General features: G+C 41.9%; 1 protein-coding gene across 1 annotated transcript in view; it reads left to right on the forward strand.

Moving 5' to 3' along the window:
- The window catches only part of mad1l1 (mitotic arrest deficient 1 like 1), a gene marked incomplete at its 5' end in the record, with an annotated part of 78633 nt that overhangs the window by 39314 nt on the left and 22780 nt on the right, over nt 1-16539 (forward strand). The window contains 2 exons of the mRNA XM_083974748.1: nt 937-1171; nt 10037-10230. Coding sequence (XP_083830874.1) covers nt 937-1171; nt 10037-10230 — 429 coding nt within the window. The remainder of the gene's footprint in view (nt 1-936; nt 1172-10036; nt 10231-16539) is intronic.

Below are 16539 nucleotides of genomic sequence, written 5' to 3' on the forward strand. Positions count from 1 at the left end.
CCCCCCTGCCTCCCCCCTTCCCCCCGACCGTAACCTTCTCTGATTGATTGTTCAATGAGTCTGGATCACAGAAGCCTCTGACAGCATTTCTCCACATTAAGATGTGGTTAGGAGCTTATTTCAACAAATGGATTTTAATAAGTTACACACTCTAGCTAAATAATGTGACTGTAGATGCATCTCAATCTAACGTATAACGGCAGCTACAAACCGTGTAGTGGTTAACAGATGATACAACTGATTGATTAATAAATTGAACGACAGAAAATGAATGTGCAGCTGTTATTTTATATTATATACATCCAAGCCAAAATGTAAACACTTCTCTGGCTCCATCTTCTTCATCTTCTGGTTTTGTTGCTGCCATGTATCACTTTAGATTGGACCACTGTGTACAAGCAAACACTGGTCTGTCTTTTAAAGTTGGATGATTTCCTTTTTTAATTAGACTTTTGAACAAGAAGATCATATTTAAGATAGGGATGCACGATAACGCCGATAACCGATAACTTCCTGCTTCTCATAACCAATACAGATAACATTTTAAATACTTTATATACACACCTGAGGTTAAAATAGGCCAAGAAGCAGTGAGAAAAGATGAATTTAACATTATAGATCTGCATCTGACTTAACACAATAATATAACCAACATCACTACTGTAATCAAAAACAAGAACAGATATAAAAATCAACATTTATTATTGTTTCAAATCAACTCAGGGGGCAAACAGACTGAAAATGAGAAAAATCAAGGCAATGTTGGCTAATTATAATTGGCTCTAGTAATGTCATTATCGGACATACAGTATCTGTGTATTTTGCCGATATCGGGCCGATAATCATCTGTACCAATAGTTATCGTGCATCCCTAATTTAAAACCCACTCAAGAAAGCAACCGCAACTGAACGGACGTTATTTTTTTTTTGTCGCAGGGAGACTTCGATCCGGTCAAAACCAGAGTTCTTCACCTCAAAATGAACCCCACCTCTGTTGCCAAGCAAGAGCGGCAGCAGGAAGTGGAGGCTCTGCGAGAGGAAGTGGCGCGTCTCAGGGATCTGGTGCGCTCGCTGCAGGACGCAGGAGGCTCCCTGGTCCACTCTCAGGACGAGTCCAGCCTGCACAGCTCCAGCCTCGGCCTCAGTCTGCCGCCGTCCAAGGAGGTGCTGGGTAAGAGACATAACACAGACTCACACCGACCCACAACACAACCGACGACAACCGTCTAAATAATGGAAACAGGGCAGTTGCGTTGACTTAACCTTTGTCCGTCACATTTCCATCACCATTATTAATACTTTTTAAAGGGACAACGAGGAGTTTGTATTTGGTTATAAAAAAGTCTCACATTAAAGCAGAAGTAAGCGATCCGGTCGTTTTGGCTAATGCTGCGTTCGAGGCAGGCTTTTGAAACCGTAAATTACAGCTTCAAGTCACAACTTACGACTTTGTAGCGTTCCAGGCAACCCACTCGTGTTTTTCCGACCTGTTTTACCGGTGAAAGTCACTATAACGGCCACTCGTAACTTCCGACCCGTGAACTCGTTCCAGATCGAACTGGTATGACTTCACAGGTCGGAAAAACACGAGTTACGAGTTGCCTTGAACGCACCATAACAGTCCTCGTCCCTACACACAGCCCTGCATGCCATTCTCTCTCCTCATTGGATAAAAACTGTAGGATACGATAAATGTTTTCTCCTCGGCTCAGAGCAGAGCAGAGGGACTGACAGACCCGTGTTTCGGTCCAAACACTCTATGTAAGTGATTGCTGTCGGAAAATATAACTATTTAAGACTTATATTAACACAAATATATCACTTACTATCACTTACGAGCCGACCAGCGTTTCCTTACTTTCGGTTTCGCTGACGCTGCCCGGCGGGTCATGAGAATAATGCCGCCTAATCGCCGTTTATGGTCGGAACTACGGCGGTATGTGATCGTCTTCGAACCTCTGACTTTCATTCTTGATGAATGAAAACATTCTTGGCAAGACGTCCGTCTTGCGCCGGTCCAAGAATTTCACCGTGCGCCCGGAGGCTCATGGCAAATGTACTATGAAAACACTTCGCTTTCCAAAACTCCTCGTTGTCCCTTTAAAAGAACTCAATAACAACAGTAGTTTCTCTGCAGAGCAAATATTACAGGAAAAATACATTTCGACCAGCGCAGAACAGATGAATGCAGGACACGCTCGGCACAAGCACACACTCTGTAGCACTAAACTTGTGTTATGTAACGCACCCGCTGTTTTGGGCGCCCTGAAAACTTTGGAATGACCTGGTTTTCTGCATTAATTGGCCATAAAGTGTGATCTGATCTTCATCTTAGTCACAGATGTAGACAAACGCAGTGTCCTGAAGCTAAAAATCACACAAGCCACTGTAATGTGTCGTGTCTTTTATTGAACACACCCATTAAATATTTAACAGTCCTGGTGGGAAAAAAAAAATGGAAGTGATAATAACTGGTCAAAGCTTCTTTTGCACCAATAAACTCAAACAAACTCCTCTGGTAGCATCTGATCAGAGGAGGAAACTCTGGAGCGTTCGTCGTGCAGGTCACTCAGCGGCGCTTCCACTGGGTTCAGGTCTGACCGGGCCGCTTCAACCGGTGGACTCTCCGTTTGAAGTCATTCTGTGATAGTGACTTTGATGTTTTAGGGTCATTGTCCCGCCCCAGCCTCTATTTCCCAGTTTCTGCTGAGGTTCTTTGTTACATTATTAAATATTCTAGCCCTGCGCTTTTGAAATCATCTTAGCTGGATGTCCACCTCGAGGGAGGAGGGCCACACAACCAAATCATCTATTGACAGTTTGTCTGACTAGTGGACTGATGAATATTTACGCTCACTGAGATGACTGTGTGTGTAACCTTTTCAGCTTTATGCGTGCCTCTTGTGAATAGCAAACTCAAACTACTGGAAGTGGGGTTTTTTTATGAGTCAATGTAGCTCTAACCCAGACCTGCTTGTTTCATTATAGATTTTAAGCAGCCACAGTTGAAGCGATGACTACGACATGATGCAACAGCATAGATTTGATGTTGAAACTTCCTCCCTATCTGTCTGCTGAGGGAGAAAAGTTTTCTATACCCTGTGTGATGTGTTATTTTTTGTCACAGTTGACATTTTCATATTATTTTAAAGGGATAGTTCAACATTTTGGCAAATTGGTTACCTTTAATTGTCGGTGCAAGCTATTTTTAGAACGGCGGAGCAGAGCCACGAGCTGCTCAGAGCTACGCTACAGAGGCTAATGGGATTTCTTGGTTTCCCTCATCAAACTCATCAAATACACAATCCAACAACTCCAAAATGCTCTGGTGGACAAGTTGTGACCTGCACATTCACCACGCTATGAGATAATAACATAACGTTACGAGACAGAGTTGTTTTAGAGGTAAATTCATGCAAAACCAAGAAATCCCATAAGCCTCCGTAGCGTAGCTTTGAGCAGCTTGCAGCTCTGCTCCGCCGTTCTAAAAATAGCTTGCACCGACAATTAAAGGTAACTAACCTACTGCTATGACTATAGGGATTATGGCAATGGGCCAATGTGCCACAATGTTGAACTATCCCTTTAAGTTTAATGGATCATTAGTATGGTTGTTAAAAGTTCTAGCTAATTTACCAGATTCTTTATTTCCCAGTGTATTCGTAGTCCATCCTCCCTCTCCAGTCCTCACCCTCACTGTGCTGTGTACTCATAAAGCCGTGACGCTGTCCGTGGTGCTGAAATAACAGATTCATGCAGACTCCTCATCTCCTGTAAAATCGAGTTTTAAAGCAGCTATCAAGTTCTCCCAGGACATTTATAGAGACGTATTGTAGCGATGTTCAGATAAACCTCGGTTTCCTGAACAAGTAAAGAAGTTGCTCTGCGACCTTTAACTTCGACCAGTAGGGTATATACAGTACAGTAGGTGCTGCTGTAGCTGCTACTTTAATCATCTCTGCTTCAAGTCCCCATTGACATACTTTTTCCAGCCTGTCAGTGTTTGGTTTGGGGTTTTTTTAAATTATAGACAACAACAGTACAATTATTTTTAATTACCTTTTTAAAATGGCCTGTGTTTGTTCATAATTGTAGCTTTGTTGAAGATCGGACCATATTTCCAGCTTTCAGTTCCAAAGGGGTCACTCTACTTTTGTTTCACCACTGCAGCACTGATTTCCATTGAATCTTTTCTGATCTAATATATCTGTCTAATGGGTAAAATCAAAGGAGAGGAGGTGTTAACCTGCTCCCTCTAGTGGCTGAGGTCCTCCACCAAAGAATGTAGACAATTGGCTTCATTGATATCGAAGGTCACCGAGGCCTTTGTCCATTTAGGTGACAGACAGCGAGAGGGAGGAAGTGCAGTTAGGACGGGGTTAAATATTTAATTGGAGTTCAGGGCAGCACGGCACTAAAGTCTGTTGGCTAATTTGTCTTTTGAGGGCTACAGAGTGATGCGCAGTTTCTTTCTGTCTCTCTCATTCACTCTGCCTGACACTCTAACTCATCTCCCTCTCTCATCTTCCGTCTCCCACCTTTCATTTTCCTCTTTACACTTCCCTTCACTTCCCGTCTTCTTGCTGTCATTTCCCCCCAGCCATTAAATTTTCCCTGTCTGTTCTTTGACCCATTGTTCCTTCGCACTTCTTCTTTTTTCCAGGTGAAATGATGATTGACTTTCTAACCAGTGAGCTCAATTTAAACTGGAGTAGATAATAAAGTCCTAATGTGTGATATCTGCTGTTATATCATTCAGACCAGGGTCGGTGCTGCGGAGACGTATCAAACAAGAACTGAATGAATTTTCATGTCTTAGTGATGAGGCTGGTTGATATGACTATTTCAAACTTGATTACAATTAAATGAACAATTTGGCAATCATCATTATCTCCCTTTTTTTGTATAAAGGGCAATGTGATTGTGTTACAAGCTTTTTCTCATAAAGCATACAAATAAAAAAGAAGCATAATAGGAAGTCAGTATAAAAACACAGATTACAAAATGGATAATATCTAATTAAAGTGCAAAGATTAAAAGATTATATGAAAGCAGAGGAGAGTAGAGCTTTTTTTTTTTTTTAGCCTCCGTTTAAAGGCAGTTAGAGTTTGGGCAGATTTCCTCTCCAGTGGGAGCTGGTTCCAGCAGTGGGCAGCATAATGGCTAAAAGCCATTTCACCCTGTTTAGTTTTAACTCTTGGCACCACTAACAGACCAGCTCCTGCAGATCTGAGAGGCCTACTGGGCTTAAACATATTGAACATTTCTGAAACCTATTTAGGGCCCAGAACATTCAGTGACTGTAGTGAATGCATCTGAAAAGTCTGAGGTGTTAGAGGCCTGAAAACTCTGCAGGAGTGCAGAAGACGCTGGGCGTAAGTGTAACAAAAGTGATCAAATATACCAGAGTGGATGTAGCCTGAGACGTTGTGTTTGTGTTATCCATATTCCCAGCCTCGCTTCCAGTGAACACAGACTAACTTGTTGGACATGGAGAAGGGAAGTTCAGGGAAAGTTTGAATTGATTAACACATATCATGAAGATTAAACCTTTCAGAGATTGTTTTTGTAGGATGATTTTTCTTTTAATGACTAAATCATTGATAAATCTCACTGTCAAGCGTATAGTTCATGCTTCTGTGTAAACTCCAGACTGTAAATACGCAGGTTCCTCAACACTGTCGTGCAGTTTCGAAGTTCTGCGTCGAGGGAATGCGTTGCTGTGCAATTCCCGACATAGCATTAGGGGTGTGTGTGTGTGGTCATTTGCGAAACTTTGTTTATTTTCCGGGCTCAGTGAATGATGGCGATCGAATTGAAACAGGTGTTTTTGGAGTCAGAGCTTATCTTATCGATGTTGAACAACAAACGCTTTCATTGCAAATGATTCAGAGAAGACGTTTGCGGAGGCGGTCTGTACGCTCCCACTGAACAAGGCAAGACAGAGGACGGGCAAATTGGCCACACTGGGAAAGCTAACTGCCGGAAATTACGTTCTAAGCGGAGCGGACCAATCACGGGCCTTGCGGTCTGCGTCGTGTCGATGCTTAGTTTGAATTTTTTGGAAGTGGACATCAGGCAGACTTGATGCAAAAGGATAAACCAGGCTTTTGTCATGGTAGAGCGTCACTGTAAGAGTCATGCGTGCAACTCGATGCATAATTAAAAGTAACTCTTTTGAACTTGTTAGAACCATTTTGGCATTGTGGGACTTGTGATTATGACACAAACATGTTGATTATAATCAACTGGAACCTTTTGTGTAAATACTAAAAACTAAAACTACGCCACATAGGGCTGGATCTTACTCATAAGTCAGCGGAGGAACACTGTGGTGTAAAAAAAAAAAGAAGAGAGAGCAAGAATGAGTCTTACCCTCGAAAGAAAATGTGAAGGAGAACTCCGAAGACTGACCGTGAGAAGGGGTGATGACAATGACGATGCTAATCTGTCATTTATCATAATCGAGGCAAAAAGTTCTCCACATTTAATCGTTTACTCATGCACCAAACTTTCATTTGTCTAAACTGTGCTTAGTTCATTTTTGTGTTAATGCTGTGTGAGTGTTGTGTAGGTGCGCAGTGTAACCAGAGACATCAAATATAATTCTGCCTTACAGGTTTTTTTTTTAAAATCAGTATTTAAACCTTTATGATGACAAAACATATTCAAAATGACATTTAGGATTAAAGTGACAGGAGTTGTTCTTTAATATGGCTCATTTTTTGCACTAGATTATAAATCCCTCCATTTATTATATTCACTGAGCATTTTTAATTTAATTAAAACCACTGAATTGAGCTGTGTATTATTCCAAGCTTTGCACATGACTGCGTTTTGTGAATGAAGGATTTTTTTTTTTTTGCTCCTTCTCAGAAGCATCCTGAGGCTTTTACTCTGCAGTTGGAAGTGAGACCATTATTGAACATACTGAGTTTCAACTCTTGGTACACCTGCTGTCATCCTGCTGGAGGGCTTCATTTTATTTCATTAAAACACTTTGTCAGTCGTCCATGATGTAGCCAGAAAGTAAACCTCACTGCTCACAGATAAATCTTCCCAGACCATAATCCCTCCTCTCCTACTTTTAGTGCATCCTCTACATTATTTTTTATGCTTTTTAAAATCCTGTTTTTTACTGTAAAATCACCGTCTTTTCTACCTGTTTAATTGAATAGTCCTCAAAAATCTGATAAATAAAAGTCAGGACGCTTTTGTTTCCTGTGTCGATCTGACATTTTCTAAACTCCTGCTGTTCTTCGTTGTCGATGATTTATGTTATTACCCCTTTTCTTGTTCATTTTTCCACATCCTGTGTAGATGAACGACTGAAAATGCAAACTTTAGGAGTTTTTAAAGTTGCAAAAACGAGTTGGCAAAAGCTCCCCCTCCCAATTTCCCAGACAGCTTTTTAAGGAGACAGCACAGCTCGGACCCACAGAGACCAATTAAGGCCAAAAGTCAAAAGTCACTAACTTTTTCCTCAAAACTTGACAGTTGGTTTTAAAAACCCGTTCCAACTGGAATACGATTAATTTACACTTAACACGTGTAGATGATAGTATGCACATGAGGAAACAACCCTCTGTGTCCACGTCAGATTGTCTGCATGTTACTGTGAATTTAAACAGTGTCTACTTCTCGCTGTCACTTGAGTATTAACAGCTATTTTGAGGGCAGTTTGATAGCTGTCACACGCTGACAGTTTTGTCACAATCCCGAAGTCTTGAAACAGTATTTATCAGCGGTGACTGACACTCGAGAGGAGCCCAGTTACCCCGGGAGACCGACGGGCCCACAGATAGGACGCACTGACACAGTCTTAAGTTCATCTGCTTGGTTAATAACGACAGATAAAAGTGTTAAGGGTTGGAAGTCTGGGCTATGGAAAAGCACCAATGTCACTATTAAGTGCTCTTTGCAAATGTGTGTTTATGTGTGTGTGTGTGTATGCATAACACTCAGATGTAAATTTGAGCTACTAGAAATTCCTTTTGTGACCTTCAACAAAATAAATCAAGCTTTTCAGGGATGTTAAATAAGCATTTTCTCAGCCTTGGTTAAATCATTTCTGTCCCTTTTTTTCCCCCCACTCTCTTTGTGTTGCTTCCTGCTCTTTCTATTACCCATGTTAGTTTTTTTTTCTTTTCTTTTCTTTTAACACTTTTCTAAAATGTAACTTTGACAGAAATGGGAAATAGTCGGGAGTAGCATTTTCTCTGCACTAAATAGCAGGAACAAGAGGGCAATTGTTGATTTTAGTGAAGAAGCAGAGTTGTTTGAATTTGTATCACTGCTCTTTAAGTAGGGCACCTTTCAGCGCTATCTGTGTGTGTGAGCGAGTGCAGTTATTTTGAAAGAGGGGTGAAGAATTGCACTTCCACTATAGACATCAGGGTTCAGATAAAAGCTTCCAAATCCGATGGCAACGGGGAGACACTTTGGTTTGCTGCTGTGTTCACAAAGCCATTTAAAAAGTTTCTCATTAAAAGTGAAGAGCAACATCATGGAAACATTTGCCTCCACCCCTCTTCCTCCTCCTCCTTCTGTCACCCTGTCGAGGTTACATCACATTCATGCAGAATTGCACGGGCTCACATGGATGTGTCTTCCCTTTTAACATCTGCTGCTGTGATAACATTGTAAACAGTGCCAGTCCATAATGTCTCTCTTTTTTTTTTTTTTTTTTGCTCTGACAAACTAATTTCTGCGCCTTCTCAAATCAAGCCTTCAAATTAAAGTAATTATCACAAATTGATTTTCACCAAATTAAAGTCAAGCCCCATCCTGCTGCTGCTCTCAGTCGTTCTCTCTGCTCCCAGCCAGGAATCCACCGCTCGCTGCTTCAGTCACCACTCTCCACTCTGAGCATTATAGTGTTTTGTAGTCCCTGGGTGAGCAGATGGAGAGCTGCAGGCAGTGTATATTTGATATGGAGCTGTCCATCTATGCTGCATGAGCTCAGTGAGTTTTAACATGTAGTGTTGGAGCTCTGTGGAGGAGGAGATGTGTACCTGAATCTAACAGAGAACTCCCAGAGAAGCTTGTGCACAGAGAGAGCGATGTTACAGAAATACAACCTGACGCACAGTGCATGCAGAATACACACTGTTGGAATAAAATTTAATTTTTATATGTCTTTAACTTTGTTGATCAATCTCTTCCAAACATATCACTGTGAAAACTAAACCACAATTTACCTCGAATTCAGGCTTAAAGGAATAGTTCACCAAAAACAGACTCACCCTCATGCTGATGAATACTCCGGAGTAGTTTTTTATTCCTCAAAGTGCATCTGGAGACCCGGGAGGCCGGTTCGTAGTCCAATGAAATCCTTATGTTAGAGTCAATAGCGCCCGACACAAAAACGTCCATAAAACTACACAAAAACCTTCCTTTTCCTCCACACTGCTCGTCCACTGCAATTTGAGTGTCCTGAAGGGATATAGTCCAGAGTTTACTCGAAATAACCTAATTTAGGACATTTTTACAGCCTAAACAGTCCTGTATTGCGCTCTGACGTTCATGTGCCCCAGGCAAATTCAAATTCATTTTTTGGTGAACTCTTGAACAATAGGATTTGTTTCAATTTTTTAAACTTTGGTACTTGGTTGAAGATTATACAGCCAATTCTGAAAACATGGATTTACCGCATATAGACTTAAAGCAGGAAAAGGTCAATATAGCAAATGTCTTGCCTTTTATGGCACCGAACAATTGTTGAGAATGGATTTGTTTCACCTAGGTAACTTGGACTCAGTATGTCAGTCACTGATGTGTGTAAATAGGAATAAAAAGAGGAATGTGTCTGAAAAATAAATTATTCCAACTTTATGGGCAACGGTGTATTTGAATCATTTCACTTTTTGTTTGTTGCAACTTTATGTCAAAATCTTTAAAATTGACCCCCCCCCCCCCCCCCCCCCCCAATCACTTTATACTCAAAACCCCATGATGACGGTAAAAACTCAATGCACTCAACATGAGACTGTCTGATTGACCTGTGTGTGTGTGTGTGTGTGTGTGTGTGTTGCAGATCTACGTAAGCAGATGGAGAGCGCCGAGCTCAGGAACCAGAGGCTGAAGGAGGTGTTTCAGAGAAAGATCCAGGAGTTCCGCACGGTGTGCTACGTCCTGACCGGCTACCAGATCGATATCACCACTGAGAACCAGTACAGGCTCACCTCGGTGTACGCAGAGCACATGGACGACTCGCTGCTCTTCAAAAAGGTACCTACACACTGCAAAAACTCAGAATCTTTCCAAGAATATTTGTCTTATTTCTTGTCAAAATGTCTCATTTCTAGTCAAAACTAATCTCTTTCCGCTTAAACTAAGACTCGTCACCTAAAAATGAACTTGTTTTTAGATAATTTTCACTTGTTTCAAACACATTTTTATTTGAATTGAGTAGAACAATCTTTTGAGCTTGTAATAAGAAAGAAAAACTTGCTCCACTATCAGATTTTTCTACTTAATTCAAGTGAAAGAAGTAAAGTGAAGTGTCTAAAAACAAGCTACTTTTTTAATGTGATGAGTCTTATTTTAAGTATAATGAGATTTGTTTTGACTAGAAATGACATTTTTGACTAGAAAAAAGACAAATATTCTCGGTAAGATGAGTTTTTGCAGTGCAGCATACTTACTGCCTGGTATGGATTCTCCAGTCTGCATTTTTGAATTGTCCTTGGGCGAGATACTGAACCCCAACCTTGATATATTATCACTGTGTACAGAAAAGTGCTGTGTGTGAATGGGTGAATGTGGCTTCCATTGTAAATCACTTGGAGTGGTTGATAGCAATAGAAAAAAAATCCATTTACTGTTTACATGTTGATACGATGTGGTGACACAACTGTGGTGCATTTAAAGAACAAAAGAGATAAAAGTTACAGAGTGGCTCAGAAACTGTCACACAACCTTGAAGTCCAGAGAAAAACACACAGCGTATCACAATATTTCTGTTTCAGCTTTACATACATACATTCACATATCTCTGCCTACACAACCTGCTGGGATCAGACACCAGGTTGCAGGTATAGCTGTGAGCCGCTGGCAGCATATGTGTGTGTATGTTTGTGTATGTGTGTGTTTGTCAAAGCATATGCACAGTGATCACAACCGCACAAGTGCGAGGTTAAAAGGGAAACGCTCTCAGCATCAGGATTGATATCCTGTCTCAGTCACCAGCTCTTACATGAAATGCTTCAGGGCTGTGCAAATTTTGACCTTGTAAGGTGCCCCCCGCCCCTCCTACCCCCCCCCCCCCCCCCCACACTCCAACCCATTTTTACTGTACTTCCCCCCACTCCCACATCACATCCACATTTATGCACCATTACGCCACGTTATAGCTTTGTGTCCAACTCGACCATGCAGCGAGAGGAACACCACGCCAACAGAGACTCTCCTGCTGTTTGTATTGAATGTGCAGAAATGGTTGTGTGTATGTGTGTGTGAGAGAGAGGGAGTGATGACTGGGCAGTGTCACAGGGCCGGGCTGAATTAATCGATCACCACTCCCCATACGCTCATTGAGTGGGCTAAATAAAAACTGTATTTGTTGTCCGTCCCCTCGGCTGTTGAGCGAAACCTTTAGCCTAAAGTAGCTTCGCAGTGAAAACATCCTGTTGTGCTCCCGCTGCACTTCCCTCTTTGTCTCCGTCCTCCTCTCTCCCCACCCTGCCCTTCTTCTACACCTTTATCTCTCTTCTCTCTTCTTGTTTATGCCCCCGCTGCCCCCCCCCCCCCCCCCTCCCTCATCTTCCTCCTTGTTACTCTCTGATCTGAGTGTGTGTAGCAGTAGCTAATCACCGTGTTGTTGTTGTTGTTACTGAGTCGTGGTATGATAGGGAGCCTCTAGCTAGAAACAGAAACCACAGAGCATCCATACGGGCGACATCGGAGGCAGCTTTATTATCTTGGCAGGCTAATTATTGTGGTCAAGTGGAAGACGGTTGCCACTGTTCTTTGTCGTTCCTCAAGGACTCACTTGAATGCAGGTGGAAGTGGCGAGTAACATGACAATGGGGGAAGATTTGAATGAATGTGTGCATGTGCGTGCGTACATTTCTTGCTTGTGTGTCCAATCTGCTCCATCGAACCCACCTGCGACCCTGCCAGAGGAGATAATTCACCGTCAATATTTATTAACCTCAGAGTGCGTCCATAGAACACACACACTAACACGCACACACACAGACGTACACACACGGTCGTAATACCCTCGTAGTGCGCACTGTCACACTCAACTGCACACATACTCACTCCAATCTCAACACTCTCCGTCACACCGCACTTCACCACACAACACCCCCCACCACCACCACCCTTCACTCTGCTGGGTGCACATGCATACAGATGTACAAAAGAAGACACACACACACACACACATGCACGCACACACACACATAAAAAAAACAGATGCTAACACCTCCAGTATTAGTATTCAGGGTGTTCTCCACTGTCTGAGTGTGTATGACACACACACGCCTGGTGGCCTATGGGAGCAGAGAGGCCTGTACTACTAATAGACTATGACACTCACACCATGCACATGCTCATACACAAGTGAAAAAGCCACACTTAAAGTCACACACACACACACACACACACATCAATGCAATATATATAATATACATAACATGCATGACATGCTGTTGAGGCGTGTGTGCACGTGTAATCTGTGCTGTGAGAATGTAAAGTGGACTAATTGTGGGATGAGGCAGGAGTAAGTGGAGAGAAAATGGGGGATTTTGGACAGGAAGCATAGAAGTCTTTACAAATAGGATTCTAATGTTATTCACCTCAGCAACAGGGTTGCCAGATAATCCTGCTAATATCCCCCTCTAGCAGAAGCACCCAAATCCCCCTCCTATGGTGTAAGCTGTTTAACCTGCAGCTGTCATGTTCCCTCTCTCTCACTCACTCTCTCTCTTTCTCTCTCTTGCATTCATTATGTCGCACGCTCATTCAAATGATTCCTTCACCTCTGTATTCACACAGCCTTTTTAAAAGACTGGTTTAATTTGGTAATTTAAATGTTTCAAGTTAAATTGTCAGACACAGATGCTTTTTTTTATTTATTTTTTTATCCTCCATTGCTTTCATTCTGTCCTGCCCGGGTCTCAATGGGGATGGAAGAGAGACAGGATGATAGTGGTAATTATAACTGCAAGAAATGTGTTGTTTATTCAGTACTTGTCACCAGCACGGCTCAGATGTTGTTTTTAAAAACTATATTTCCCCCCCTCCTCCCCTATTTCATCTGAGGAAAAGCATCAGCTGCACCATCAAATGCTGCTATTTGAAGGTTTTGTTGGAAAACGGAAAATGAAACCATCGTTATTTGATCATGACTCATGTAAACATATGATTCAGCTTGAGAGGAAATATGTCGATTGAAGCTTCAATCTGTGTAGTGTGGTCAGAGTGAAGCAGCTACTAATTTCTGTTTTCATTACTGATTCATCTTTTTTTGCAATAATGAGACAAGTATTTTATTATCAGAAAAGTTCAGGAGTTGTTCTTAAATGTCTTGATTTGTTGCAAATAAGAGTCCAAAACCCCAAAGTATAAAGTTGACAATGAAAACACAGCAAATCCTCACAAAGAGAAAGCTGGAGCCAAACTGAGTGTTCGATAGAGATTTTATCATGTAATTGTTTTTCAATGTAACTTTTCCACATAAAAATGCAACAAACAACTCAACCTGTTTGAGTTGTGTTACTTACATTATCCCAAATGTTTTCAGTCCAGGAAATCAGTATTTCATCATGGTAACGTATGTTTCATTTGGTCACGTCGTGGTTTCCTGTCAGAAGCTTGAAATAGATTTTTATCCAGTTTTAAGACACATTTTTCAGAGACACTTTTCACACCTTGGTCGTTTTCAAATGTATTTTAACTGGATGGGGGATTTTAGCCAAATGTGTCTGCTGAACTGTGTCAGTGATTTTTAAAGTGTAACTGCTTCATTTGGTGTTTGTGCTGGTTTTTAATCCCATGGTCCGTTAGTTATAGACAAAAGGACGAGTATGTGGATAATTCTGCTGCTGGTAAAAAACCTCCAGAACATTTGGTTAATTAGTTATCAGAAAAACAATCAACAACCTTCCCAGATGTCTAATGCCCATTGTCCAGTATCGGCCAAAAGCTGATTTTAAATGTGACACTGCTTTGTTTGGTGTTTTTACCGCTTATAGTGTTTGTTTTTGAGATGAGACCTCAGTGGTCTCTGTAAGTCACACCGATGGAACCAAAACCAGAAAAAGTTTACAGCAATGGTGGTAAAGACTTACTATTTACTTTCCCCTTGTCCCTGAACCAGAACTCCCCTTCCAACATGTACAGTATACCTTGGTAGTGCAAGCTAAATACAACACTGCACCCTCAAAAATGACAAACCTCTGGAAGGTCTGGTTGAACGCAGCATGGCATCGTAAAGGTTTTTTTGAGTCTGCATCATTACAACAACAAAGCAGGATTGTTTTATAACGCTGGTCAGATCAACAACTATTGGATTGTTATTCAGTGTCGCCAGAGGTTCAATCTTCTTGACATTACATTACAGTAGATACAAGAGCAGCGATGTATTGGAAGAGACACAAGTGTTCAAATCTAGGGGTGTATTTAGACATGTGGCTTGTTTGCTTTGTTCCGATTCAGGGGCTAATATGATAAAATTGTTGCATTGTTCTTTTGGGTTGTTTGTGTTCACATTGTGACGGCCCCAAGCAGTCCAAAGTTGTAAACAAATGCCATGCGGGAACCAACTGTTCTCTCATTGGTCAGAAATCTCACCCAGAATGAGGAGGAGGTTTCCCGGGAAAAACAAAAGCCATGGAATAGAAGTCCCAACGGGCTTGAGAATTAAAACCTGACCTGGCCTGACCCGCGGTCGAAGCCTGGACCCGACCAGATCCACGTCATTTGCATATATCTGCGGCCCGAACCCTGCCAAAAAGAATGAAAAAAGGAAGCATGGGGCCCAACCTGAGTCATCCTAAATATTTATTTCGTCCAGATCCACCGCGTCCGCATTGAGAACCATGGAGCATCAGCAGCCTGTCACATGTTTTGTTGCTTTCTGAGTTGACTACGTTCTCACTGCAAAGAACCGCTCCAGGGATCAAATGGAAACGAGCCGAGACCACCCCTGCTTGACGATCTCGGCCCACTTGTTTTACCCTACATACTGTAGGAATGCGACTGCTGTGTTCACATATGACCAAATGAACCGATCTTTGGGGCGAAACGGTCCCTGTTTCAGAACAACTGCTCCAAACGAGACAGGTCTGAATACACCCTTAAAGCAGATATCAGTGGAATGTTTTTGTTAATATAAGTCCTAAATAGTCCTATTTTCCGTCAGCAATCACTTACATGAAGTATTTCAGCCTAAACACGAGTCTCTCCGTCACTCTGCTCTGCTGTAACCCGAGGAGAAAATTTTCCTTGTGGGATACAAGTGTTATCCAATGAGGAGAGAGAACGGCATGAAGGGCTGTGTGTGCAGCCAAGGGATGCGCGTGAATGTGGTGACGTAGCACGAGGACCAATTGATGCCTGACAAGGGCGGGGGCTGCTAACTCATGGTGCGTTCAAAGAAACTCATACTTTGTGTTTTTCCTTCCTGTGAAGTCATACCAGTTCGATCTGGTACGAGTTCACGGGTCGGAAGTTACGAGTGGCCGTTATAGGGAACTTTCACAGACAACAGGATGGTAAAAACACGAGCTACGGGTTACCTGGAACGCTACCAAGTCGTAGTTGTGACTTGAAGCTGTAACTTACGGTTTCAAAAGCCTGCCTTGAACGCAGCATTAGCCGAAACGGCCGTGAAGCTGATATCTGCTTTAATGCTCAACCAAACAACTGCAACAGATTTAGTTGAGTTCATGCGTCTGAAGCGTCAGTTGTGCGCTAAACCTGCATGTTAACATAATGATGCGGTAAATGTAGAGACTCTTACTCCTTACTTACTTATTTCATTGTTGCATGAAGCATCGTGCGGTTAATGAAGACACACACCTCTTCAATATTTATCATAAAACACTTTGAAGAGCACTGATATAAAATTCACAGTCAGACGGATTCTTATTATGTCGGCACTTGCTTGTTGTTGTTTTTGAAGCTCAACCGCTGGTTTTCTGTTAACAACCAACTTTGAGTGGTGCGAGATCAAAACTTCTTTGTTTCTTTCACAGCGCTGCAAACAAGAACTACTTCAGTGCAAAAGCCTCTCAGAGTCGTAGTCGGCCCGTGTACCAGAGAAATGATTGTTTGTCAATTAATAATGGATTAATGCAATTTTATGTTAAAATGTCTGTGATGACGGGATTATGTCTGAGACGGGGAAACTGTGCAGAAAATGGTTGCGTGTATTAGCCTAAGATGAGCATGTGTATGTCATTTATATTTTTAGCTCACCCCTAGGTGAGAGGGCTGATTAGCATCAGTGATTAGGTATTTATGAGGCTCCGCTAATCAGCGAGATAAACACCTTAGCTGTGCGAGCAAGTGAGTTATTTGAACATT

This window comes from Trachurus trachurus (genome assembly GCF_905171665.1).
Source record: "Trachurus trachurus genome assembly, chromosome: 1".
NCBI classification, from domain to species: domain Eukaryota; kingdom Metazoa; phylum Chordata; class Actinopteri; order Carangiformes; family Carangidae; genus Trachurus; species Trachurus trachurus.